This window comes from Lactuca saligna, chromosome 7 (genome assembly GCF_052625555.1).
Source record: "Lactuca saligna cultivar CGN05327 chromosome 7, ASM5262555v1, whole genome shotgun sequence".
In the NCBI taxonomy this organism is placed as follows: domain Eukaryota; kingdom Viridiplantae; phylum Streptophyta; class Magnoliopsida; order Asterales; family Asteraceae; genus Lactuca; species Lactuca saligna.
The window spans coordinates 181,153,084-181,178,750 of NC_136423.1; the positions used below are offsets into that span (position 1 = coordinate 181,153,084).

General features: G+C 34.6%; 4 protein-coding genes and 5 non-coding genes across 19 annotated transcripts in view; 8 read left to right on the forward strand and 1 right to left on the reverse strand.

Annotated features, from left to right (window-relative positions):
- Nucleotides 1-5,824: 5,824 nt before the first annotated feature.
- Nucleotides 5,825-7,581, reverse strand: LOC145004006 (Tetratricopeptide repeat (TPR)-like superfamily protein). Its single transcript, XM_078962911.1, has one exon. The coding sequence runs from the start codon at nucleotides 7,496-7,498 to the stop codon at nucleotides 6,035-6,037; it is 1,464 nt and encodes a 487-aa protein (XP_078819037.1). The 5' UTR covers nucleotides 7,499-7,581; the 3' UTR covers nucleotides 5,825-6,034.
- Nucleotides 7,582-17,265: 9,684 nt separating this feature from the next.
- TRNAH-GUG (transfer RNA histidin (anticodon GUG)) lies at nucleotides 17,266-17,337 on the forward strand. The gene has a single exon. It is a non-coding gene; the product is annotated as a tRNA-His (tRNA).
- Nucleotides 17,338-17,416: 79 nt separating this feature from the next.
- On the forward strand, nucleotides 17,417-23,727 carry LOC145006418 (uncharacterized). Of its 11 annotated transcripts, none has more exons than XR_013662889.1 (11): nucleotides 17,417-19,046; nucleotides 19,363-19,690; nucleotides 19,780-19,865; nucleotides 20,885-20,974; nucleotides 21,110-21,269; nucleotides 21,358-21,396; nucleotides 21,712-21,777; nucleotides 21,965-22,282; nucleotides 22,377-22,572; nucleotides 23,189-23,369; nucleotides 23,594-23,727. XR_013662889.1 is itself a non-coding variant. In XM_078965506.1 (7 exons), the coding sequence occupies exons 1-6, from the start codon at nucleotides 19,430-19,432 to the stop codon at nucleotides 21,769-21,771; spliced, it is 696 nt and encodes a 231-aa protein (XP_078821632.1). In that variant the 5' UTR covers nucleotides 17,417-19,429; the 3' UTR covers nucleotides 21,772-21,777; nucleotides 21,848-21,918. The 11 variants fall into 11 exon arrangements, 2 of the variants coding, with proteins under 2 accessions (XP_078821632.1, XP_078821631.1); XR_013662887.1 differs by having other exon boundaries at nucleotides 17,418-17,566; nucleotides 18,712-19,690; XR_013662888.1 differs by having other exon boundaries at nucleotides 17,418-17,566; nucleotides 18,934-19,690.
- Nucleotides 17,632-17,721, forward strand: LOC145007842 (small nucleolar RNA U31b). Its single transcript, XR_013663203.1, has one exon. It is a non-coding gene; the product is annotated as a small nucleolar RNA U31b (small nucleolar RNA).
- LOC145007841 (small nucleolar RNA U31b) lies at nucleotides 17,847-17,937 on the forward strand. The gene has a single exon (XR_013663202.1). It is a non-coding gene; the product is annotated as a small nucleolar RNA U31b (small nucleolar RNA).
- LOC145007818 (small nucleolar RNA Z195/SNORD33/SNORD32 family) lies at nucleotides 18,037-18,120 on the forward strand. Its single transcript, XR_013663182.1, has one exon. It is a non-coding gene; the product is annotated as a small nucleolar RNA Z195/SNORD33/SNORD32 family (small nucleolar RNA).
- LOC145007824 (small nucleolar RNA Z196/R39/R59 family) lies at nucleotides 18,213-18,298 on the forward strand. Its single transcript, XR_013663187.1, has one exon. It is a non-coding gene; the product is annotated as a small nucleolar RNA Z196/R39/R59 family (small nucleolar RNA).
- Nucleotides 23,202-24,382, forward strand: LOC145007518 (uncharacterized). The gene is made up of 5 exons (XM_078966436.1): nucleotides 23,202-23,369; nucleotides 23,594-23,861; nucleotides 23,961-24,057; nucleotides 24,133-24,263; nucleotides 24,342-24,382. Exons 1-5 carry the CDS (start codon nucleotides 23,202-23,204, stop codon nucleotides 24,380-24,382), a joined length of 705 nt encoding a protein of 234 aa, XP_078822562.1.
- LOC145006417 (uncharacterized) overlaps nucleotides 24,133-25,667 on the forward strand; it is a 1,905-nt gene continuing 370 nt past the window's right edge. Inside the window, exons 1-7 of the mRNA XM_078965504.1 lie at nucleotides 24,133-24,263; nucleotides 24,342-24,426; nucleotides 24,508-24,646; nucleotides 24,767-24,936; nucleotides 25,039-25,159; nucleotides 25,248-25,475; nucleotides 25,626-25,667. The exon at nucleotides 25,626-25,667 is cut by the window's right edge and continues 370 nt beyond it. Of these exons, the coding sequence (XP_078821630.1) occupies nucleotides 24,398-24,426; nucleotides 24,508-24,646; nucleotides 24,767-24,936; nucleotides 25,039-25,159; nucleotides 25,248-25,475; nucleotides 25,626-25,667 (729 nt within the window). The 5' untranslated portion in view covers nucleotides 24,133-24,263; nucleotides 24,342-24,397. The remainder of the gene's footprint in view (nucleotides 24,264-24,341; nucleotides 24,427-24,507; nucleotides 24,647-24,766; nucleotides 24,937-25,038; nucleotides 25,160-25,247; nucleotides 25,476-25,625) is intronic.

The window sequence follows — 25,667 nt, forward strand, 5'->3', positions numbered from 1 at the left end:
GCCAGCTTCATAGACCCATCGATGAGTGATGACCGAGTTAGGTTGTAAATCAATTTCCCAGTCGTTGGTGATGGGTAACGGGGTAACTAGTATTGAAGAAAAAGAACCATGGGTAGGTTTAAGCATCGAAATGTGAAATACCGAGTGGATTCTAGCTGTAGGTGGTAATTCCAATTCATAAGCAACTGGACCCACTATTCTTTTAACACGATATGGCCCAAAAAATCTTGGAGATAACTTCTCATAACGACGTTTAGCCAAAGTCTTTTGGCGATACGGTTGAATCTTCAAGAAGACATAATCACCAACCTGAAATGTGAGTTCCCGTCGCTTCTGATTTGCTTGGTTTCTCATTCTGTCTTGGGCCTTTTGAAGGTTTTGGCGAAGAAGCTTTATCATATCATCCCGATCAACTAACTGTTGTTCCAGCTCTCTGTTTTTTGTTTCGCCTGTCGTATAGGGAAACAACGAAGGGGGTTCTCAACCATAAACAACAGAGAATGGAGTGGTGCCAGTGGCCGTGTGGTACCCTGTGTTATAAGAATATTCGGCCCAAGGCAAGTACGCACTCCATTTGGTTGGTTGTTCACTAGCAAAACAACATAAGTAAGCTTCTAGGCAGGGATTCAACACTTCGGTTTGGCCATCCATTTGAGGGTGGTAACTTGTGCTCAGCTTTAATTTTGTCTGACTTAAACGAAACAACTCTTGCCAAAAGTTGCTGAGGAAGACAACATCTCTATCGGACATGATTGATAGAGGGAAGCCATGCAAACTGACTATTTCCCTACAAAAAATTGTTGCTACTCCTTTAGCCGTATAGGGATGGGATAAGCAAATGAAGTGCGCATATTTGCTTAAACGATCCACTACAACTAAAATAGTATCAAAACGACTAGATGGTGGTGATCCAACGATAAAATCCATGGAAACATCTTCCCAAATTCGGTTGGGAATGGGTAGGGGTTGAAGTAATCCTGTTGGGGCCAAAGTCTGATACTTTTGTTGCTGACAGATTATACATTGCTGAACAAACTCCCTGACATCTTGTTTCATCTTTGGCCAATAGTAACGAGAAAAGAGTCTGTTGTATGTTTTTAAAAAACCTCCATGTCCAGCTATCGAAGTGTCATGTGCTTCTTGTAACAACTTGAGTTTGAGATTGTGTATCTATCGAATCACCATCCGTCCATGGTAAAACAAAAGTTGATCCACCAGTGAGAAATCAGGGGCAGATGAAGGATTCGCTTGCAACTTTGTGATCAGATCACTAGTAAATGAATCAGTTTGCAACCCTGCCTTGATATCAACTAATTCAACACAAAAAGGGATGATAAGAGATAGTAATTCTCCTGAGTGGGATCGGCGAGATAGGGCATCTGCCCCCTTATTCTCTTTCCCAGCCTTATGAACAATTGAAAAATCATAAGGCATGAGTTTTAGCAAAAGCCTTTGCTGCTCTATAGCGGTGATGCGTTGTTCTAATAAGAACTTAAGGGTATAGTGATCGGTGCGAATCAGAAAATGTTGGCCAATCAAGTAATAACTCCATTTTTGGACTGCAAGGACTAATGCCAATAGCTCCCTGTCGTAAGCCGATTTAAAGCGGTTAGATGGGGAGAATCCTTTACTGAAATAAGCCATAGGATGGTCCTCTTGTGATAGTATTTCCCCGACCCCATCTGATGATGCATCACACTCTATAACAAAGGGTTTAGAGAAATTCGGTAACCTTAAAATAGGTGTAGTCAATAATGCATGTTTCAGGTCATTAAAGGCCTTAAGGGTTGCCTCTGACCAAAGAAACCCATCCTTCTTGGTCAATGAAGTAAGTGGTCGGGCTATAAGTCCATAATTTCGGACAAAACACCGATAATAGCCGGTTAACCCAAGGAATCCTCTTTGATGGAATGGGCCACGACTTTACTGCTGAAATCTTTTCTTCCTCCACACTTACTCCTTACGAGCTGGTTAAATGTCCCAGAAACACAACTTGTTCTTTCCCAAAACAACACTTCGATAATTTAGCAAAAAATCGGTTCTCATGCAACAATTTCAAGACCTGTTCTAGGTGAGACTTGTGTTGATCCATAGTTTAGCTGTAAATTAGAATGTCATCAAAAAATAGAAGTATAAAACGTCGTAAATAAGGACGAAATAAATCATTCCTAACAACTTGAAATGTAGAAGGGGCGTTAGTTAAGCCGAAAGGCATAACCTTAAACTCGTAATGACCCAAATGTGTATGAAAAGTTGTCTTTTCAATATCTGAGGCTATCACTCGGATTTGATAATAACCCGATCGTAAATCAAGTTTTGAGAACACTGTAGCTCCATATAATTCATCAAGTAACCTGTCAATGTTAGGTATCGGGTATTTATCAGCTATAGTTAACTTGTTAAGAGCCCAATAATCGACACACATTCACCATGTATTATCCTTCTTCTTCACTAGTAAAATCGGGCTTGAGAAAGGACTTATGTTGGGTTGTATAAAACCAACTGCCATCAATTGATCCACCTGTTTTTCTATCTCATCTTTTTGGGAGTGAGGGTAGCGGTAACGGCGGATATTGGGTGGGGTTGTGTTTGGCAAGAGTGGGATTACATGATCTTGTGATGTAACAGGAGGTAAGTCTTGAGGTTCTTCAAAAACAGCCATGTATTGTGTAACAATAGACTTAAGTGGTGTTGGAATACATGGCAGAATTTCTGGATCAATGGCTAGGTGTTGAAAACTAGATGATTTTTGAGGCCCGGATGCAATACCTTGTAACTTGTATTGTTTCCCGTCAACTTTGAAGATCATGAACATCTCTTTCCAGTTAGCTTAGACTGTATTCAGTGTGGCTAGCCATTGGACCCCCAATACTAAATCAGCCCCAACCAGAGAAAAGGGGTAAAAGTCTTGAGTGATTTTGAGCTCATTAACTTGTACAGGGAGATTTTTGCAAATGTGGCCACACCGAATTCTATCCCCATTACTGATTTGGACACCAAATGGTGCCACCGGTTCAGATGTCAGTTTGAGTTCGCTTACCAAAACATCTGAAATGAAATTATGTGTAGAACCCCCATCAATTAAAATCAGAACTTCGGTAGCATGCAGCTTACCTCGGACCTTCATTGTAGTAGGATGTGGTTTCCCTAGGATAGCATGCAAACTGATTTCGGCCATTTTTTCCTGGTCAGAATCATGATTAGTGAGTTCTGTTACATGTGATTCTTCTATATTCTCCTCCGCGTCCAGCACCTTGAGGGTACCGACTTTACATCGATGACCTGGTTTGTATTTTTCGCCGCATCTGAAGTATTCTCCTTTCAAGAATCTGTTTTGTTTTTCTGTGTCGGAGATCCAGGGTAGGTTTTTTAGTTGGGTTGATGTTGGAACTGGGTTGAAGGGTGTTGGTTTGGAATCTGATTGAGTATTTCTCAAACTTGAAGTCCAAGAAGTACTTTTTCCTGGCCGGTTAGAAGTGAGTTTGGATCCGACTTTCAAAGCCAGAATCATAGCACTATACACTGTACGGGGCTTGTGAATTCTTACAACGGATTTCAATTCATCTTTAAGACCAATTACGAACACCCCTAAGAGACAATGATCAGGCCAATTTGAGACCCGAGAGGATCTCTTAGCGAACTCCTACCGATACTCTTGCACTGTACCAGTTTGTTTAATGCTGCATAGGAACTCATCGGGGTTCTGAAATTCAGCAGGGCCAAAATTTCTTGTAAACACTTGGACTAATTCTTCCCAGAAAGTGATCGGGCGATCATCAGATAACCATGAATAGAGGTCCAAGGCATCTCCTTCCAAGTGCATTGAAGCTATCTCAACTTTTTCTTCATCCGGGATCTGATAGTACCTGAAATATTTTTCGGCTTTCAGCAACCATCCACGTGGGTCTCCGCTACTAAAAATTGGGAAATCAAATTTGTTGTAGGGTTTATATGGCATTCGACCCTTCCAATTGCTTTCCCCCTCGTCGTTCTTGCTCCCGATGGATCGTTCCCTCTTCTTCAAAGCTGCTATATCTTCCTTCAACGTTTCAATTGACTCCAGCTTTGCTGCTATGGCAGCCAATTGAGTTGCAATGGGATCGGGTGGGTTGTCGCTATTCCGGGTTTGCACCATTTCGTTTTCCAACAATGGAACCAAATGATAAGTATAGAACTGATATAGATGAAAATTGGCTGGATTTTATTAGAAATAAAAGATAGTGGCCCGATTCGAGAGGGGCAGGGTCTCCAATTACAAGAACAAAGAAATCAAAAGATAATTCTGAATGACAATTATGGCAAACTAGCCATTTATTTATACTCGAAATTATGAAATCAAGGGCATGATTCTACACCCTAATTTCCTGGATAATCATTAATTAAATTGATTGCCTAAAATCATCAAGTGATTTGACCAAGAGGATTTAGCGCGTTTCCAAAAACAGAATACAGTTGTCCCATTTTTGTAGCTATGACTCGATATTTCCTTCTTGAGTACACTTTCAATGGAGGATCTTTATCAATGTTGCTAGTTTTTTATTCGAGTTGAAAGTATGTAGTTATTAATAAAATGATACGGCTTTATGTTTAATTTGGTGTAAACATGGTTATTATTTCTTTGTTAATTTGGAATTTCATTTGTAACATTTGGGTATGGATTAGTGATAGATTCGACACCTAATAGACCACTGCTAATTACATTAGTAACTATGATTAAATATATAGAAAAATTGTTCATTTACAGATAATCAACGACGAATAACCGACGACAATTACGACGGATCTATAACAAAATGTACTTGATCCAAAAGTCTTCCAAGGCCCATTCCTTTATTGATCCGTCGTTGACCATTAGCGACCAAGGTTTTTTCGTCTGTATCCACCATTGATTTGTATCTGATGGCCTTAGCAACAGATTTCCCAATGGAAAGGTCCGTCACCGATACCTATGTTTCTAGTAGTGCAACACATATGAAAATCACATCAATCAGTGGCTTCCACCTTTTGTTTGTGTGTAAATAAAACTAAATTTAATTCTCGATTTAATGTTACATTTTTTAACTATTGTCATGATTATTTAATCCAAATTTTACTTATTTGGTCCATTTTAAATTTCAATTATGATGATATTCTAAAATACTACCCATTGTTTGTAAGTTAAAAAACGTATTATTAATTATTATTATTGTGAATTATTTTTAAACTAATTATTACTATTAAAAAATTATTATAGGTCATCCATTAGTCATTTTAAAACCATTAACTATTATTTTTGGTAAATAATTCAAAAGTTACAATTTTATGTCTAGGTAGAAAATTTTATTTTTCTTTGCACTTATGTAAAATTTTGTTACGTTTTATGGGTGACAAGATTTACATAATTAAAGGATGTTGTGTCATAATTAAAACTAGTGAACCATGTGTGCAAGTTTTCTGAGGGGGAGTGTGTATGCTATGTTCGTATATGTACATGATTTGGATCGTAAGTTGTAATAACCAGAGTTGAACATAATCTGGGTTAGTCGAATTCTGAACCGATCTATAAATCGGGTCCCATCAAAAACATAGGCAAATATGGATCGAAATGAATATAGTTGAGACAATTGTTAAAGCACCCTGTTCAATTTTATTAGATTGTTTTTGTCTGATCTAATGTGCTTGGTCTATAATAAAACAATTTTAATTTAATACCTTATAATACTTTTAAAAATTATAAAGCATTAAGTGGTACAAATTTATAAATTGATATTTTTTAAAGATACGAACTAGATATTTTACAAAACTTACAACAAATGCAGAGAAACTAAAAATTACAAAAAGAAAAAAAAATGCATTGATATGGCAAGAACTAAAATACCCATTAAAATTGCAAGATTACAAAAACATGCAATGAATGCTTAAATATTTTTCAAAATGAAACCTTTGTCAAAAAGCCAAAACAATGTTAAATACGAGTTCAACATGTTTTAACTTAACTACTATCGATATCTCTTAAAAAAAAAAAAAAAAAAAAAAAAAAAGAAAAGAAAAAAACTTAACTACTATCGATAATGCTAACACCAGGGATCTTCACAACTCCTTTTGACTTCATTTTATGTCTCACACCATCAACACCATCCCAATTCTTGAAATCCGCATAAACATTCGACAACTCCACATACGCGCCATCATTCTTAGCCTCTAATTCCACCATCTTTCTAGACGCAAGTTTAGCCATTTCCACATTTTTATAAATCTTGCAAGCATTAAGCAATGCACCCCATGCTTCGGCATGGGGTGCACATGGCATACTCTGGATCAAGCGTAACGCTTCATCCAAACGCCCCAATCGGCCATATAAATCAACCATACATCCATAATGCTCAAGTTTTGGCACAATCCCATACTCTTTTGTCATAGATTCAAAATGCTTGCAGCCTTCTTCAACAAGACCCGCTACACTACAAGCCTTTAAGATTGAAGTGAAAGTGACCTCATTTGGTGTGATGTTTTCTTGTTGCATAAGGGTAAAAAGGTCAAGACACTCTTTGCCATAACCATGCATGGCTAGTCCTCCCATGGCACCACTCCACGTGTACACATTCTTTTCTTTCATCCCCCCAAAAACATTCATTGCCGTGTTAATATCCCCACACTTTGCGTACATATTGACTAGTGCACTACCAAGAGTTGTGTTGATTTGTAGTTTTTTATACTTTATATATCTATGTGCACGTTGTCCCGCATCTAAAGCACTTAATTGAGTACAAGCAGATAACACTGAAACCATTGTGGCTTCATTAACTTTCAAACCTTTCATTTCCATTGTGTTAAACAGTTTGATTCCGTTTAAAGGCTCCCCAAAACGCACGTACCCACCTATCATTGCGTTCCAGGCAATCACATCTCGGTCGGGCATTTTATCAAACAGTTGGCGTGCGAATTTGATATCTCCTAATCTTGCAAAGGCAAGCACCATTGTTGTCTGAGTTACCAAATCTGGGTTGTTGATGCTAAAAAACAAATCTTTTAAGTCCCTAAGAGACCCCATTTCAGCGTACAAATTAATCAACCCGCTTTGAACATGTGGGTCTTGATCCAAGGCGTATTTCAAAGCAGTCCCATGTACAGCCAAACCCAAATTATTATTCACTAACTGTGCAGCAGACTTGATCAAGAACGTAAACGTGTAATTATCAGGTTTATGATTCGATTTTACAATTCTTTTATAGAAATCGAAGCTTTTTTCAGGAGTTGAGCTCTTGGAGTAAACTCTGATTAGAGAGTTTAAAGCAAAGACGGAGGGATTTTCACATTGGTCCAATAGTTGAACAGAATAATCGATATTTTGTGGGTGTTTGAGGGCGATTGATGCAGCAAATTTAGATACAAGATCTGGGTCGTTGTGGAAACCATTGACTAGCAATTGTGAGTGAATTTGGTTGATTTCTCTAATGGTTTTGTATGTTTCTGCGATAGAAATTGTTGGGTTTCTCAAGAAATTTCTCAAAGCTTGCATTTTTGCCTCTGTTTCTTACATTTGGATCGATCGTCACATTCATGATATCAATTTACCCTTCCATTCTCGGTTACCACCTGACGAGGCTTGGCAAAGCTTTATGCATATGTTTTTGAATATATAAATTTTATTATTATTATTATTATTATTATTATTATTATTATACAATAATTCAATATATGGGTTTTATTGATAAAATACTTATTTTTAGGTTAAAATACATGTAACTACATGTTTTCAATATTAAAATACTTATTTTTAAGTTAAAATATAAGTTTTTATGTTAAAATATATATTGATATGTATTTATATGTATTGTAATGTAAATATTAAATGGGTAAATTCTGTATATAGTTTTGTTAAACAATAAAATATTGTATTTATACATCCTAAAATCTAAATATCATATATATTTTTTATCTTTTTAAAATATTGCATCCCCCAAACTTTTTTAAATATTTTTTAACAGTTTATAATCAATTATTATATTTAAGAATCATTATAGTTTAAATAGAAAGAATAAATTGACTAAATTACCATTAGATATTAAACCCATTCCTAGAATAAAACTAATAAACCATTACCTGCATTTATTTATTGTCCATGGTGCGTGGTGATACACGAGGTGGATTCATGAGCATCTATGTGAAATACATGTTTGTTTGGAATTGATAAATAAACAGGTATGATATTACTGGAAAATGATTCATTGTGTATCTTTCCACTTTTAATCATGGCTTCTAGGGTCTATACTAATTGATGAGCTTTGATTGAAAACATGTTCCATTTAGAGAGGTTTTGATAATGGCTAAGATGCATTGTTTCTCATAAAAGCTATCCAACATACCGATCAATTTCTAGAATTATACTAGTACATAATAACTAAAAAAAAACAAAAAAAATTAAGGATATAACAGGTAACTAATGTTTTATCATATGATACAAATTTCAAAATAATGCCAATACAAGATGATTATATACAACTTATGAACCCCACATATATTTAGCACCAAGATTGGACTATATACAAGACAATTAGACACAAATTGACTCTTGATTGACACCGTAACCATTAGAGGATACGTACACTTCTAAACCCTTAAGAAGGTTAAGCAAAAAGAAATATTTAAGGGTAGTATGGTAAAAAAAAGAATTATAATGATTTTTAGATATAACAATTTATAATAAATTGTTAAAAGATGTTCGAAAAATGATTTGGACTAATACAATATTTTAAAGTTCAAGAAAGATAAATATGATATTTGAATTTTAAGACGGATAAATACAATATTTTGTTGTTTAATAAGGATATTCACCCAATAACTAAAATATATAGTCACATTGAAAACATACTAAAATGTTTTTTTTTTTTTTTTGGAAAGGGATCTTCCCTAACGAGGGTTTCCGGGCCAGCTTTCGCGCACCGACTAATCCCCCACTGCAAACATAAAGCTTTGCTTCATGCCCTGGAGTCACTGCAGACGAACCTCCATGGCCACAAGGGCTGAGTGGTGCCAGGATTTGAACATGGATCAATAGGTTATCCACCATATCTTCTACATGCCTTACCAAGTCACCACAACCCAAGTGGTTCTAAAATGTTTTTTCATGTTAAAATACAGGGATAATGACTTGAAAGGGTAACGAACTTTTGACTTTTGTCACATTTAGTCACTAAACTTTTTTTCGTTATCTATTTGCCATTGAATTATTGAAACTGTTCACATTTTACCCTTATGGTCGGCTGTTACCGGTCATAAGGGTAAAATGTGAACAGTTTCAATAGTTTAGTGGTAAATAGATAATGAAAAAAAGTTTAGTGACTAAATGTGAACAAAATCGAAAGTTCGTTTCTCTCTAAAAAGTTCAATGAATAAATGTGAACAAACTTCCTATTGTATTATGTTTTAGCAAAATTATTTATTTTTGTTTAATTGTAGCAACATTTGTTGATGAAGACATCTATGAAATAAAAAAAAAAAAAAAAAATGTAACATCCGGATTTCCAGGTATCATCATTTAAGTATTTTTCTTTTGAGTTAAGAAGAGAGACTCGACGAGTTGACGCCTCAACTCGTTGAGTAAGGTCGCGAATGATGACTCGGATTAAAGAATGGACTCGACGAGTCCGCGCTGTTGGCATAAACCCTAAATCTTTGGGCTCGAGCCATATTTAAAGGCACTTATGGCCTTCAATTGTGACTACCTTTCCCATAAGTGAGAACCCTAGCGAGCTTGAGTGTGTAGAGTGAGAGGAAGAGCTATCTTGAGCTTTTTGGTGTGATATATCTGGACCCTTCTAGGTTCAGAGAGCCGAGAATATGAAGCTTTAGTAGAGTAAACCTTGGGGTTTAAAGTTATGAAGCATTTATGGTATATATAGTTACTTTCATCTTACACATAGATATGAAATATTTTATATAAATTACGTGCTATGTGTGCATATTATTTGAATACTTGTTGTCTATGCTGGATGAACGATTTTATACATGTTTTAAAAGATTTAAACGGTATATTTATTTTATATCTACAAATATGTTGCGGATGAAACATGGGTAGATGAAATAGTTGGTGTGTGATGAAATAAAATGATGAGAGATAGGTGATGATAGAAAGGTGGCGATAATTAGGTAAATAGATGATGATGAATATGTGATGTAGGATAAAATGAGATACCATAACCTTAACCAGCAATGTGGCGATGTAGTCATCTACCAGAGTATAGATGGCGACTACGGACTATTTTAGACAACCCAGTGGAAACACCAGCAGGCCCATAACCTATAGGTGATGAATTACGAGTTCAGGCGATGTTGTAACTACATATTCATGTGATGATACTCTAACCCCTTACTATGAATTACGAGTTCAGACGATGTTGTAACTACATATTCATGGGATGTCACAAATTTCGCATGCCAAACCAATGGTCATAATTCACATCAGTGAGAATGGTTCATTTTTTTGTAAAACCAAAATCAGATTAGAAATTTTGATTTTTTATTTTGGAAAATATCAAACCATTGGTTTTTTATTTCAGTTTTGGTTTTTTGTTTTTTTTTAAATATATTTTTAGGGTTTTGTTTTTGTTTTTTGTTTTTTGTTTTTTTTTTTCATAGATTTCTTCATCAACAAATGTTGCTACAATTTAACAAAAATAAATAATTTGCTAAAACATAATACAAGAGGAGGTTTGTTCACATTTATTCATTGAACTTTTTAGAGGGAAACAAACTTTCGATTTTGTTCATATTTAGTCACTAAACTTTTTTTCGTTTTCTATTTGTCATTGAACTATTGAAACTGTTCACATTTTACCCTTATGACCGGCGAAAGTTCGTTACCCTTTCAAGTCATCATCCCTAAAATACACACAGATGCATACTTTTTAGGTTAAGACACTTATTTTAGGTTAACATACATAAATATACTTTTTAAATGTGTTAATACTAAAGCACCCATTTTCACTTATAGCGGTTAATAAATATAAGTTTTTGTTTATAAAAATAAAAGTGAAGATATGTTGCTTTTTAGCCAAAGTATTCAACATAAAAGTTGTAATAGTCGTCAATACAACCCGTGGATATAAAGAACGTCGAAAACAGAGTTCGAATAAGAAAGTTACTATTTTTCGAATTTACAATGAATTCCAGAAGCGTTGGGGCGCCTATCAAGGGCGTGGGGCGTCTTTAGGGAGCGTGGTGCCACATTTAATGCACTTGACAATTACATTTGAGGTTACATACACGAAAACCAACATTACGTGCAAAAAAATAAACTGTCAGTTCGGATCGTAGAGCGCGGTTCATCCATATAGGGCGCAACATGTCTTTCTCTTTTTCAGCTTATAAACAGAGGTATTGGCCTCCCGCATTTATGGCCCCATTCTATTTCAAAGAGTCTCTCTCTCACCCGCTAACATTTCGGTCCCTCCTGATTCGACTTCTCATTTTGTAATCTAGTTAGCGAAGCTCTGAAAGTTTCGAAAGGATATAAGAAAGTAGGTGTCAAATTTATGCTCATAACTATTCGGATTTCGTCAAATCGAGTTAGTTACACTTACTCTTATCTATTATATTCATTATCTTTGATATGAATTTGTAGTATTAGTGTAGCACCTAGTTCATGGTATGTAGATCTTATTTGAGTATTTTCCATTTTTCTAGCCTTGGACTCGGCGAGTCATAGATCCGACTCGCCGAGTAGGGACGGGACTCGAGACACGTTTAAGTTAGCGACTCGGCGAGTCACCACTGTTGGATGAAACCCTAAATTTCAAGGGTTTGCACCCTATTTAAACCCTCATTTCCGCCCCAAGCTCGCCCCCATTCACCCTCAACGCTCCCAACATCATTTATACCCTTATTCCTTGTGAGATTGAAGTGTTTTGGTGTGTTCTTGAAGATTTTGAGGAGAAATAAGATTAGATCAAGAAGAGGAGAAGGAGGCCAGGCATCTTTGTGTCATCTCAACGTTTTCCTTGAGGTATAGCTCGTTTCCCCTCTGTTTTCAAGCTTGTAGTCTCTATTAGCTTCATGAAAGTCCTTCTTGAGCCATTCCCCAAGCTTGTTTGTGCATTGTGGGTTGTAATAAGTTGTTAGCCTCTAGATCTAGGCATGATTTAGTCCCTGGAGCTTGGATCTAATGCCTTTATGGGGTCATATTGCATGAAAGCCCTAGATCTACCCCTTTTGGTGCACTTTGAGCCCTAAAACCTTCATTGGTGATTATCTACACGTAAAGTTGGAAACTTTACGTGTAATCCATGCCCTAGAAACCCAGATCTGTGAATGGCATGGACTGGAATCGAGCAAATCTGTGTATTTTGTAGGTGCATGGCAACGACTCGACGAGTCGTTCATGTGACTCGGCGAGTCTGCTCGCGAGTCTCCGAATTTGTCCCCTTTTCGTAGTATCGAGTGTGCAATGAGTCACGGGGTGTGACTCAGTGAGTTGGAAGCTGAACTCATCTATGGAGGAACTCGGCGAGTTCAAGGCAATCTCCTTAGATCAAGAACAGACTCGGCGAGTTGTTCATACAACTCGGTGAGTCTTCGCATAAGTGTTCATCGGATGAAGATGAACTCGACGAGTTGTTCATACAACTCGGCGAGTAGGATGAAGGACTTGAATGTCAGTTTAGAAGAAGAACTCGTCGAGTCATAGCCTAACTCAACGAGTAGAAACTGGACTCAGGACAATCGTCTGGATAGGGACTCGGCGAGTTGGAGAGCCAACTCGGCGAGTCGGGTCAACTGAAAGTTGACTCTGACTTTGACTTAGGGCTAGACCAGGGGTAAAATGGTCATTTTACCCAAAGGACAGTTAGCAGTGTTTGATTGAGTATGTTGTGAGAATTGCAGCCGGAGGATTTCCGAAGCAGCAACAGCAGCAGTCAGTCAGTTCCCGATCAGTTCAGCAACTACTTTGAGGTGAGTTACCTTCCAGTAGCGGTGGGTCTACGGCCACAATGCCGGCCCACCAATAGGAGTCGTATGTTAGATGATTGTCTTTGTGATATCATCTTGGTTGCTACTACCTGTTATGTTATATGTTAGCATGATACGTTATATGTGATAGTAGTAGAGTTCAGTTGTTAGGACCGAAGGGTAGTCAGACACCCCATAAATGTCTGACAGTATGTGATGATATGTTTGTATGCTGGCCTGTTATGTTATGCGATAGAGGTAGTAGGAGGGGACCAATCCCCGAGGATCGGTTGTTAGGACCGATGGGTAGTCAGCACCCTAGAATGGCTTGACATGGGTAGTCAGCACCCCATAATGGTTTGACACGGGTAGGATGGCACCCCAGAATGGTCGTACCGGGTAGTCAAGCACCCCAGAATAGTCTGGCAGTATGTATGTTATGTGTTTGTATGGTATGTGGTACGATGGGGGAACTCACTAAGCTTTGTGCTTACGTTTTACAGTTTTGGTTTCAGGTACCTTTTCTTCGAAGGGGAAAGAGCTGGCGTGGTAGCGGCACATCATGCACACACTCTGGTTTCTGCATTTACGAGATTCTCTGGGATTTGTACTCTGATATTTTGATGGGTTGTATGGTTTGGCTTTTAGACATGGTTTACATTGTGTTATGGTTTGATCAAACAATGTTTTTAATTGTTAATGTTTTCTAAAGTAATGTTTTCAAAACGAAATTTTCGGACGTGAAAATTGGGTCGTTACAATTAGATTAGTCGTTGAGAGTAGTTTAAGTAATGATTGGTCTACATACAGGAGATGTGTCTAAGATAGACATGTTAGCTTAATTGTTAGATTTAGGGAAAACTATATGTTGAAATGGTCATGACTCCTGAATGTCTTGACTGGTTGATCCTTATTTGATAGCCATGAAAGGATTTTTGGAATTAATGAAGGATCTAAATATTTAGTTGTTATGCTCAATTAGTCAGCAACCAGAATAATATATTATAGGTTGATACATGAAGGTTGAGCCATCTGCAAACCAACCTACTTAGCTGCTTCGAGATTGTTCAAGTGAGTTTTCTCACTATACCATATATTACAATATGTATCATTTGTATGTTAGGATGTTGTTATGTTGTAAAGTGTTGTTAGGCAAGTAGACTAGTTTAGGAGTTGCATGTTGTATTGAACTGTTTTTGTGTTATATATGTCCGCATATCATGTTGAGAGTTGAAAGCAGACCAACTTTGTATTGTAGGCCAAGATACTCGGTGTAACACTCAAAAAATCACAAAAAAAAAAAAAAAAACATTATCCATAATTTTTTACAATAAAAGCCATTGTTTCAAAAGTAAATTCATATCAGAGTGTCCCAAAATCCAATATCATGAAAATAGGAAGATGTGCACGATCAAGTCGTCGCTTTCCCACGATCCTTTGAAGTACCTGAAACAATAAACTGAAATTGTAAGTCAAAGATTTGTGAGTTCCCCCAAAGTACCATCACACAACATAACAAACAATAACATGCAAATATGAGCCTTCGACCTGACTCGACCGCCTCGCAGGGCCTACAACATATCTGGACCGCTCTACGGGCCTTCGGCATGACTGGACCGCCTCGTAGGGCCTACATCCTATTCGGACCGCCCCAGGTGTTTTGGCCTTCAGCACAAAGCATGACTACCTCGACCTAACCACAATATATCGACATATGTAACAGATAAACATAGACATAGAACCAACAAATACATATAATCATACATATCTACTAATCAGTCATATACCAGAATGTCACCATCCTATAACCATGATACATAACCTAGTGGGTCGGCATTGGTACCTTCGACCCACGAGTACATTAAGGAAAACTCATATCTCATTTTGAAGAAATAACTACACATATCACTGCTCCAAATGTTGACTCTACCAGCCACCTATACAATCACAATCACTTATGCTCAACTATTTATCAAAATACCCAATACACCCTTAAGTCAAACTTGGGTCAAAGTCAACCTTTAGTTGATTGCCATTTCGTGTCCATCCATGGCCACGTCGTGGTCGCAATACGATTAAACAGGCATGCTCAGGCTAACCACCACATCGTGGTGAGGCTCCACCATACCATGATGATAAGTCAACAATACTTAATTCCTTAAGCTGATTTTCCAGCCCAATCCAGGAGTTACCAAGCTCCAACTAGGTCCAAACCATAACATAGATTGATAAAGTTTCAACTTTATCCTTTAAACATTGCCAATAAGTCAAAGGGCGATAGAGAACAACATCTGTAAATATTTGTGTGGCTAACAGTGGCAGTGGAAGCAGACAAGGGACCAAAACCAACAATCTCAACAAACTGTGTGGCAAAACTCTGAACTGTAAATACATTATTAAGAACTTATGTGGCCAAACTTTGAACTCCAAAAAAATGCATTGTTCCTAAAAATCACCTAAATTAATATGTATATAATATACCCCTCAATAACAACGTTATTAAGAACTTATGTGGAAAAAAAATCGACACCATTCAATATCCCATGAGTCGTGAAGGTTGTCATTGGCAAAAATAAATAAATTAAATTAATTAAAATTTTGGATATAGATCTTTGACCGAAAATGAAGCGTTTGATTGAAGTTTAAACAACATTGTTGCAAGAAGACATGGATTGAAAGTTAGGTTGCCAATTATATATGTTGAACATGTTTACGATTTCGTCAAAATCTATTAAACCTTCAAATCTAAGTAATTTGGTTGCTCAACTTTTTAGGACATCAACAAACTGAGTTGTACATTTGGATTCACAGTTTTTTTTTTTTTTTTTTTTTTTTTTTTTTTTTTTTTTTTTTTTAATTCGTGTTGGTTTGTGCTCCCACTTTTCCTCACATAATTCTTCCTGTCTAATAGGTGTAGTTATCAACCTCACTATGCCTTCTTTTCAGAAAATGATATGTTATATGGTTATGATGTTTTATTTTTTTAAAGAAAAAAGAGGAAAAAAAAAAGATTAATTCTTTAGTTGTTTGATTTGCAAAAACCGGAGATCTTACGTTTGAAGATAGATCAGACAAAACCCGTAAATGAGAAGATCATTACAAAATTCAACTCTCTTAAATCCAATGTTTACATTTGCTATTAGAGTTTCCAATCAACCACATAAAAGTCTTAACAAACTACAATACATTTATCTACTTCAAATCTTTTTCCACACATAACTTCACTATATAACATTAAACCAATATACATACTCCTTAACAAGTATATCAAAGTGTATTTAGCTCAAAAGCGATTTTAAAACCAAATCGAAATACTCCTAATCATGACCTCCTCCTGTTACGTTTGCATTTTCGTCTTGGCAGTAATTTGTATCACAAACAATCAATTTTGTTACGCTTCACGCAACCTACTGCAAACAACACCAACGATGTCTCAACCACAAATGCCAACCATTCCACAACCCCATATGCCTACTATCTCGGGTATGCCACAACCCCAACCCCAGATACCCATCAGCCCAGGTATACCACAACTCCAACCCCAAATCCCCACCACCCCAGGTATGCCACAACCCCAGATGCCTACTAACCCGACTATCGCACAACCCCAAATACCAACACTCCCAACAATACCAATCATTCCTACACTACCTCCTAACACACCCAAAATCACATTGCCTCCAATTCCTTCTATTCCAAATATCCCCCCAATTCCGTTATTTGCTCCATCACCTTCCAAGAAGTAGACCTACAACAAATGTTATTAGAAAATATGTGACGATGTATATATGGGATTGATAGCTATGTCACCTAATTCATAAATGTTGGTATATATGTTATATTGATCGTATGTAAATTCTATATTTTTATGCTTATCATAACTTTGTTGTATTGTATAATTAATTTACATTAAAATATATTTATCGTTTAATGTTTACCGAAATTCGCTCCTTTTTGCGAATCAAAGTTGTAATATAACGTATAAAAGAGAATGTACGAACTTATGATTAATGTTTATATGCATTAGATTCTTATAAGATGGGATGATGATATAATCTTTTTTATGCTTAGTTTATATCAAAGTGGTTTTAACAAAATTTTATAAAATAATACTGTGGAAACTTCAAAAACTCATCGAAACACATTTTTATTAATTAAAAAAAAATTCTAAGACACTTTTATTTTTACATCTGAAGTAATACAGCCACAATACCTCTATTGCCAGAATAATACCTCTAATAAATGGCAGAGAATGCCTTTAAATTACCTCAAAAATGTATTTTAAATATAGCTGTAATATTCAATAGTTAGGACATCTCATGAATTAAAGAACATCATGTGGCTGTAGTTTAGTGGTAAGAATTCCACGTTGTGGCCGTGGAGACCTGGGCTCGAATCCCAGCAGCCACAATTTTATTTTTTTAATTTTCATTTTTTAAATTTTTCGCCCAATTTCTAATTGGGCCGCTAGTTATCCTCAAATGTCAAAACCCTAAATCGAACATATCACAAAGGGCACAGATTAAACCTTACTCGATTCGCTATAAATTGCTGTCGTTTCCTCCATTAATCCTCATGGTTGCAGCTCTTCTTTGTACAAAGATCACATCATCTCGTTGGTTGCAACTTATAAAGATTCGTGAGCTCTCTTCTTTTTCTTAATCTATTGCAATTACAATTTCCAAATTCAAATCGTTTTTGGTTGAATATGATGAGAGTTATTGTCGCCCCAGTCTTACGAGCTTCGTACATGTACGTCGCTCGATGCTGATAGACATATTCATAATCTGATTTTTTAAATTGTGCTTCTTTTGAATCTTCGATTTTCAGAATCGTAACATAAAATAATTTCAGAAACAATCAGGTCTTTGAATATATTTTTCTCGATTTTCCATACTAAATCTGAAGTTTTTTATTCTGAATATGATGAGAGTTATTGTCGCCCCAGTCTTACGAGCCTTGTATCATTTGCATTGCTCAATGGTGATAGACATATTCATAATCTGATTCATCCTGATCCAATCATACAGAATAGATTTCAAAATGTTATTCAAATTTCATAACTTTTTTAATTGTAATGATATTTGGAGATGATGTGGTTTGTTAATTGATTGACGTGATGATTTATTTACCCATTTTTGTCTGTAATATCAAATGATGATATATAATACATGCATCACCATCTGATCTCTCTTTTGCAACCACTCATCAAATCCCCGATTGATTTTTTTATTTTGTCAAAAGATACAAAAAAAATTTCATAATTGTTTCGAAAACGAAGCTGTTGCAATCAATGATGTAAATTGTATTTTACACTGATGTTTATCTGTGATTAACTTAAATTGATCACCATCTTTCGGCTGAGATTATGCAACAGTTTTTTTTTTTTGTTATTTTACTTTTATTTCATTCTGTTTGTGAATTCAATGCCCATGGTATCTAATGCTTTTACCTAATTAATGTATAATGCATCTCGTTAGACGGGCAGATAGTGATGAAAACAGACTTTGCGACACAGTGTGCTGATATTTTAAAAAAGCATACTGTTACTGTTTATTGCTGTTCACACTTTTTATATTTTTCCAGTAGATACACCATATATATATTTTTTGAATTTTATAGCAATGTGAAAAGTCAAAAAAGTAGAATTAAATGTAGATGTCATTGATTTTGCAAAAGGCGAACACATCTTCATTCTTTCATTTTTTAAAATGGTGTGAACAAAATATTTATTGTGATTTCACCAACAAAATGAAACTAAACTTGTGAAATTGGAAAAAGCAGGCGGTTCCAATTTGTAAAGGCAAGCTGAAAGGTTGATGAAAACGTTTTAGATTATGAGAAGCAAATACAACCTTTGCAATAAGTTAATTTATTACTCTGAATATATTATATAAGGATATGTGAACGAAAACAACTACAAATAACACCATATGGAATGCAGAAATTTTTTGTAAGTCTGGAAAACTAAAAGATTTCAAATTAGTTTGGCTATCTTTTCTTCAGTCTGGATTATATGCGAGACTCGAAAATCAAGTGAACATGGGAACTTCGAGATCATATGCAAGAGCTCTGAGGTTTTAAAGTTGACCAAAATTGCTATATGGATGATGTCAAAGGTTGACTTTTGTGAAAATTGGGAACTTTAGATATATTGAATATTGAATAAATTTTACTTGGAATAAGTTATTGATACTTGAATAATGAGACAGAGTGTTTGGTATTTCATATCTATCTCTAAATATTACTAAAACAAAACCTTAAATTCTTCAATGAAGAAACATCAACCCTTGATTGCGTTTTCCTCCTTTAATCTCCACCTTAGGATCATTTTGCTGACATCATCCTCACCCAAAAATAAATTCACAAGCCCTACAAATAAAAATACTTTCTAACGATTCATTCCTAATACATGGAATCGATTTTCTCAACAAGAAAATCGGTGCAGGCATCAACATAGTCGATTCTTGAAGGCTTGATTGCGTCAATCGAATCTGTGATTATGTTACAGCGGCCAGAAACCCCCACTTCCGGCTATCTGAAAACCCTAGGAATCATGGGGAAGAAAGTGAAGAACACCAATAACGGTGAATCCGATGTTGATCGCACTCAGTATTACGATATAACAATGAACATACTGTTCGCCATGGTGTCGGAGCCCTATTATCTCCTCCATTTCCTCACCTTCTTCTCTTATTTCTCCATCAGATTCTCCACTTCTCAATTATTTTCTCTTGAATTCGCCGGACACCTCCTCCGCCGTGTAAGCGATCTCCTTTTCTCAGGCCTCTCTTTATCACTTACACAGGTTTATTAATGTATCGATCTGCAAATATCTTTCATTGATTACAGGAACTTCAAGCGCTTCTTAACCTTTACTTTTCATATCACTGTAGTGTGTGGCATGTCGATTTCATGATGAATTGGGTTATTTTTTGGTAAGTCTATAAGTATGATTGCGATATATTTGATTGAAATCATTTTTGAATTGCTTCCACAAGCTTAGTTTTTACGCATTTACAATGATGAAAGATATCACAAAAAAGTTTTGTTCTTCAAGAAATAATTACTGAAATTGGTGTTTGCTATTAGGGCATTAGAACCTTAACATTGATTCTTTCTTCTAATTATAACTATTATATCACATGATAGCTTCCACAAGAAATCCAATCTGGATTTTATCAAGTCTGATGTGCAGGTACTTCTTTTCATTCATGGATTTCATTTCATCTTTTGGATTTCTAAACCTGATTCTTTTTTATTCCTATGTTTAAACCATTGTGTTTGAGTTTGCTATGTAGGTAGCTTTATGTGGTTTTGATTCCACTGATATAGTCATGAAGAGAAAGATTCTATGTTAATATTCTGTAATTAATCTTATAAGTCAGTATGTACACACCCAATCTATTTTTTTCTTTTGAGGTTTAATTATGCTTTTTTTGCACACATGTTTGATGGTTTGACCAGATTGCTTTTGCCACATCAGATAACCAAGGAACCATTGTTGATATATGAAAAACTTTGACATACCTTGTTGCAGAAGCTTTTGACCCTTTTGTCAATTCTGTAAACTTTGACTTTTTCTTAAAATTTCTCTAAAAAAACCATTTGAATTTTGTCTTTGTTTTGTTTCGCTTTCAGAAAGTCCAGAAAGGTGTGTCAGTTCTTGGAGGTTAGTTAAACTATAATAAATGACAATTTTACCCTCAAGACTCCACTTATTGTATAGACTTTTTATTATTCTTGTGGAGTTTTATAATTGAGACAAAATTCATTGAAAATGTTGAGATTGGTTTTAAAATTCATTTAACTCTTCTGTTTTTGCAAAAATACCAAAATACCCTTATCATCTATTTTTAAATAAGACACCGGTTTATAAATTTTATTAGTTTTTTTTTATTTCATTTCATTTCAAGAACATTTAATTGATCTTTTTTTTTTTTTTACTTATAAACAGCATAAATGGGATTTTTTCTAAGGTTTTTTTAACCTTTGCTGGTGGTGCTTCCATGATTCTTAAACCTGAGAACTACCTTGTCCCATCACAGTACGTATTACTGAAGGGTATTTTAGGAAATATCAATATTTGCAACTTTAATTTCGATTATACAATTAGAAACCACAATAGAAGTGTAATTGTTAATTTTGTATCTTGTAATCTTATATTATCTTGATCTTTCAGGCCTCATTACAATCTTGATCTACAAAGTATTTTGGTCAACGGTCAAAAGTTGACCATTCACCCAACTGCTTTCGCCACAGATAACCAAGGAACCATTGTTGATACAGGAACAACTTTGACATACCTTGTTGCAGAAGCTTTTGAGCTTTTTGTCAATTATGTAAGCTTTGAATTTTTCTTAAAATTTCTCTAAAAAAAGCATTTGAATTTTGTATTAATTGTTTGCGTTTGTTTTGTTTGGCTTTCAGATAGTCCAGAATGGTGTGTCAATGACTCAATTCTTGGAGGTTAGTTAAACAATAGTAAATGACAACTTTACCCTCAAGACTCCACTTATTGTATAGACTTTTTTTTTTTTTTAATTCTTGTAGCGTTTTATAATTGAGACAAAATTCAATGAAAATGTTGACATTGGTTTTAAAATTCAATTAAGTCTTCTGTTTTTTCAAAAATACCAAAATACCCTTATCATCTATTTTTAAATAAGACACCGGTTTATTTATTTTATTAATTTTTTTTACATTTCATTTCAAGAACATTTAACTGATCTTTTTTTTTTTGACTTATAAACAACATTTAACCTTGTGTTTAACTGGATGCAGCCCATGGTTGTGAGACGCCCCATTCATGATCTTATGCAAAGACATGGAAAAGCTTCCTGATGTTAGGTGATTCTTTGATCTTTATTCATGTCTTAGGATTTAATAAGTTATATCATTTGACTGAATATATATTCAGTTGTTTCCGGTGGCATCGACTTTATTGATTGGAGGGTTGAGATATATATATATATATATATATATATATATATATATATATATATATATATATATATATATATATATATATATTCAGTTGTTTCCGGTGGCATTGACTTTATTGATTGGAGGGTTGAGATCATTACCGAAGACAAAAGAAGAAGAAGAGAAAGTAAACCGAGATGTGTGTACTTATACAGATCATGAGTATCATAGGAACATATCTTTGGACAAAAGCCTTAGTGCTTCCTTAGGTTCTCTTAATAATCTCTTTTGTCGGCGATGTTTGGTACTTCTGGGTGCTTTTTGGTTACTGTTGGTTAGATTGGGTCAATGGTATGCTCATTTCTGCTTATTTATGTGACAGGTATTTGATTGTCGTCTTCATGGCTACTCTCAGTCTGTTATTATTCCTGTAAGCATTTGTGCTCTCACAACCATTGCACTTTCATGGTGGGTTTACTGCATCCTGCACTTATGTAATGTGCTTTCATTTGCATCTTAAACAGACCGAAAGGCAGTATTGCCTTCTTGAGTCTCAAGAAAATGCAAACCCCTACAGTGACCACTATTACCTTCAGGTTTACCAACCCAATCTACATTTCACTTTCTTGTACATTTCACTTGCTGTGGCTGTGGATGCTGTCAGAAAAGGTGCAGCTGCATAAGGCATCCGAGACATACACAATGAAATATATGAAAATTGTAAAATACATGATTTTTTCCTTATTCTACAAACTTTTCAAATTTACAGTTTTTTATATAGTAATTATTCTATTTTAAATGATACTATGATTTTATCTATTTGTCTACTTATATTTGAGATGGTATACTGATATTATTTAGGATATCATACCGTATATAAAACATCTTTTAAGTATGGACATGATATTACATTCCATAATCTTTATTTCATATCAGCATTAACCAAATATATATTTTCCTATATTTTCTAAATATATTAAACATCTTATATTGAGTTTATTTTCGATATCATACCATATTTATGAAAATATTGTATATTTACTATATAATTTCCTTATTCTTCAAACTTTTCAAATTTACAGTTTTTTATATGGTAAATATTATCTTAAATATGGTATGAATTTATTATTTTTATATTTATATATGACATGATATACTGATATCATTTTGGATATCATACCATATTTAAAAAATATCTTAAGTATGGAAGTGATTACATTCTAAAATGTTTATGTGATATCAACATTAACCAATTTTTTACCCTATAAATATACTGTCTACGATTTTTCATTACAAATCAAAATTCTCTCTAAACAATTATCCCCTTCCATTGCAGATAATAGTATTCCATGGCATCTAACAATGCAGATCAGGTCGTCTTTGATAAGGTTGCTGAAATCAACGCATCTAAAGAGTCTTGGAACATACGTGTTAAAGTCGTCATGCTTTGGAAGCCGACCTATGTAAACAATCCTAATATGGTTACAAGCCTGGACATGATTTTAATCGACCAGGAGGTACTGTTTTTACACCATTTGTTTTTTAAAATTATCAATTTCTTATGTTATCTCTATTCAAAAAAAGTTGAAATTCAAGAGATGTACTTTTTTACTTCTATTCATACAATTTTAATAAACAACTTTATTATTTTTAATAATAAAGTTTAGTCTATGTAATGAAATCTATTATTGTTCCGTTTTTTAATACATTTTTTGCACTTTTTTATCTTTGTCACCTACAGGGAAGTAGAATTCAAGCTACAATAAAAAAAAATCTTATTCCGGTATTTGAATCCCTATTCGATGAAGGAGCTGTCCGGGAGATCAGTAACTTCGCTATGGCTAGCAATCAAAGCGAATACATGCTTGTACCTCATAAACATAAAATCAATTTCTACAAAACCACGAAAGTTCGTGTATCCAATGATTTTGTTGATACAGTAGATCCTTATCATTTTATCTCTTTCCCAGATTTGCTAGCCAGGAACTTTGACACTCGTGTTGCATTTGGTATGTTATGTTGTTAGTTTAACTTATTTCTATACTTCAATTTTTAATGTAATACACATTTCGGTTATTATTACTAATTTATTAAATTTTTTCACATAGATTTTCTAGGTGAAGTTGTGTCAAGTGATCCCATGCGAGTCATTGTTGAGTATGGAAGAGAGAAAAGGTTAATGAATCTGGTTGTTCAGGATTTAAGGTACACATTTGTATTATTATTACACATTCCCCCGTTTATATTTATCTTTCATTAATAACCACCATGCATATTTAGTGGTACGAGAATTGCAGTCGCTTTGTGGGGCAGTTTTGCAATGAAGTTGAATACTTACATTTCACAACATAATAATGACACTGCTCCTGTTATTATCCTGCTACGTTTGGCCAAACTCAAAATTTGGGGTGGTAAGTGTTTTTTACAACAAATTATCATTTCAACTTCAAAGTAATTACTGACAATATTAATTTTCTTTTTTCTTGCAGGTCAGCCTCAAGTTGGTAATTGTTTGTTTGGGTCTAGATAGCATATAAATGATGATATGCCTCAGATTTTGGAGTTCAAATCAAAGTATGTTATTTAACATTTTTAACACATTTATCTTACTAAATCATTACTTTTGTTGAATAACTTCACTATTTGTTTATGTAGAATTAATGCTTTGGATACAAATGTTGAGTCTTCTAGCCGTACATCCCAGCTCAACTCAGATACCGTTGTGGCTAATCCAGAGGATTACTACCTCCGTTTTCAGATAAAAAACATTGATGAAATTCCTGATTTTAATGAGGTTTACTTAACATTTTTATATAACAGTTTCCGCATTCTATTATTGTTTTTATTTTATATCTACAATTTATATGAAATAATATTTTAATATGATTCCTTTTTTCTCCTATATATGAAACAGGAAGTTGGTTTAACCATTATCGCTACTATTATTGGTTTTGATATGGATGATGGTTGGTATTCATTTTATTGCCGTGATTGTTCTAAAAAAGTTACTAAAAATCATGATGATGTTGATGCTGGCCCTTTTCACTGTGATGGTTGTGGATTTGTCTCGGATGTATTTGGAAAGTAAATAATTATTATCTCGAAGACTATGCATGTATTTTACAATTTTCATATATTTCATTGTGTATGTCAAGCTAAATATAAGTACTATGTTATAATTTTTAGGATTATGATAGTAGTTTGTGTGCAACATGAAAGTGGCTCTTCTTCGTTTGTATTGTTTGAGCGTCATGTAAAAGATCTTATTCATCGTGGAAACCAATGGTTGATGGACAAAATAGCTAAGGTTTCATAAAATATCTCCGTTATTTAAATGATTGACATATATGATTTTTATTCTTTAACTTTTCCAAACATTTTATAATGTAAATTAGGATCAAGGCCGACAACAGATACCTGATGAGTTCAAAATTCTTCTAAATAAGAAGTTTGTCTTCAAAGTTCAGATTTCCATGTTCAATCTGCAGAACAACTATCGTGCTTACACTGTGCATAAGTTAACCGATGATGAAAGGGTTCTTGATGAGGTGACAAAAAGGTCATCAAATCATCAACATGATCATATAAATGATAATGGTACTCCTGTTAACAAGCCAAATAAGGTTGGTAACTGTCTCATATATTTCCAAAGTCAAACCCTGTGCCCTCTCTTCAATATATTTTTCTTTCATTTTTCATAACTTTATGCAAATATGGTATGTTTTGTTTTATATTTCTCTTTATCGATATTTATTATTTTCTGTTATCTACAGGAAAATACCAATTCTATGCATGATGACAATCTTGATGTTGTT

Coding starts and splice junctions, on each gene's coding strand:
- LOC145004006 (XM_078962911.1), bottom strand. CDS start 7,498: ATGCAAGCTTTGAGAAATTTCTTGAGAAACCCAACAATTTCTATCGCA.
- LOC145006418 (XM_078965506.1), top strand. CDS start 19,430: ATGTTACAGCGGCCAGAAACCCCCACTTCCGGCTATCTGAAAACCCTA. Junction 20,975..21,109: donor AACTACCTTGTCCCATCACA/GTACGTATTACT, acceptor TTGATCTTTCAG/GCCTCATTACAATCTTGATC. Junction 21,397..21,711: donor CAATGACTCAATTCTTGGAG/GTTAGTTAAACA, acceptor AACTGGATGCAG/CCCATGGTTGTGAGACGCCC.
- LOC145007518 (XM_078966436.1), top strand. CDS start 23,202: ATGGCATCTAACAATGCAGATCAGGTCGTCTTTGATAAGGTTGCTGAA. Junction 23,370..23,593: donor TGATTTTAATCGACCAGGAG/GTACTGTTTTTA, acceptor TGTCACCTACAG/GGAAGTAGAATTCAAGCTAC. Junction 23,862..23,960: donor TGACACTCGTGTTGCATTTG/GTATGTTATGTT, acceptor TTTTTCACATAG/ATTTTCTAGGTGAAGTTGTG.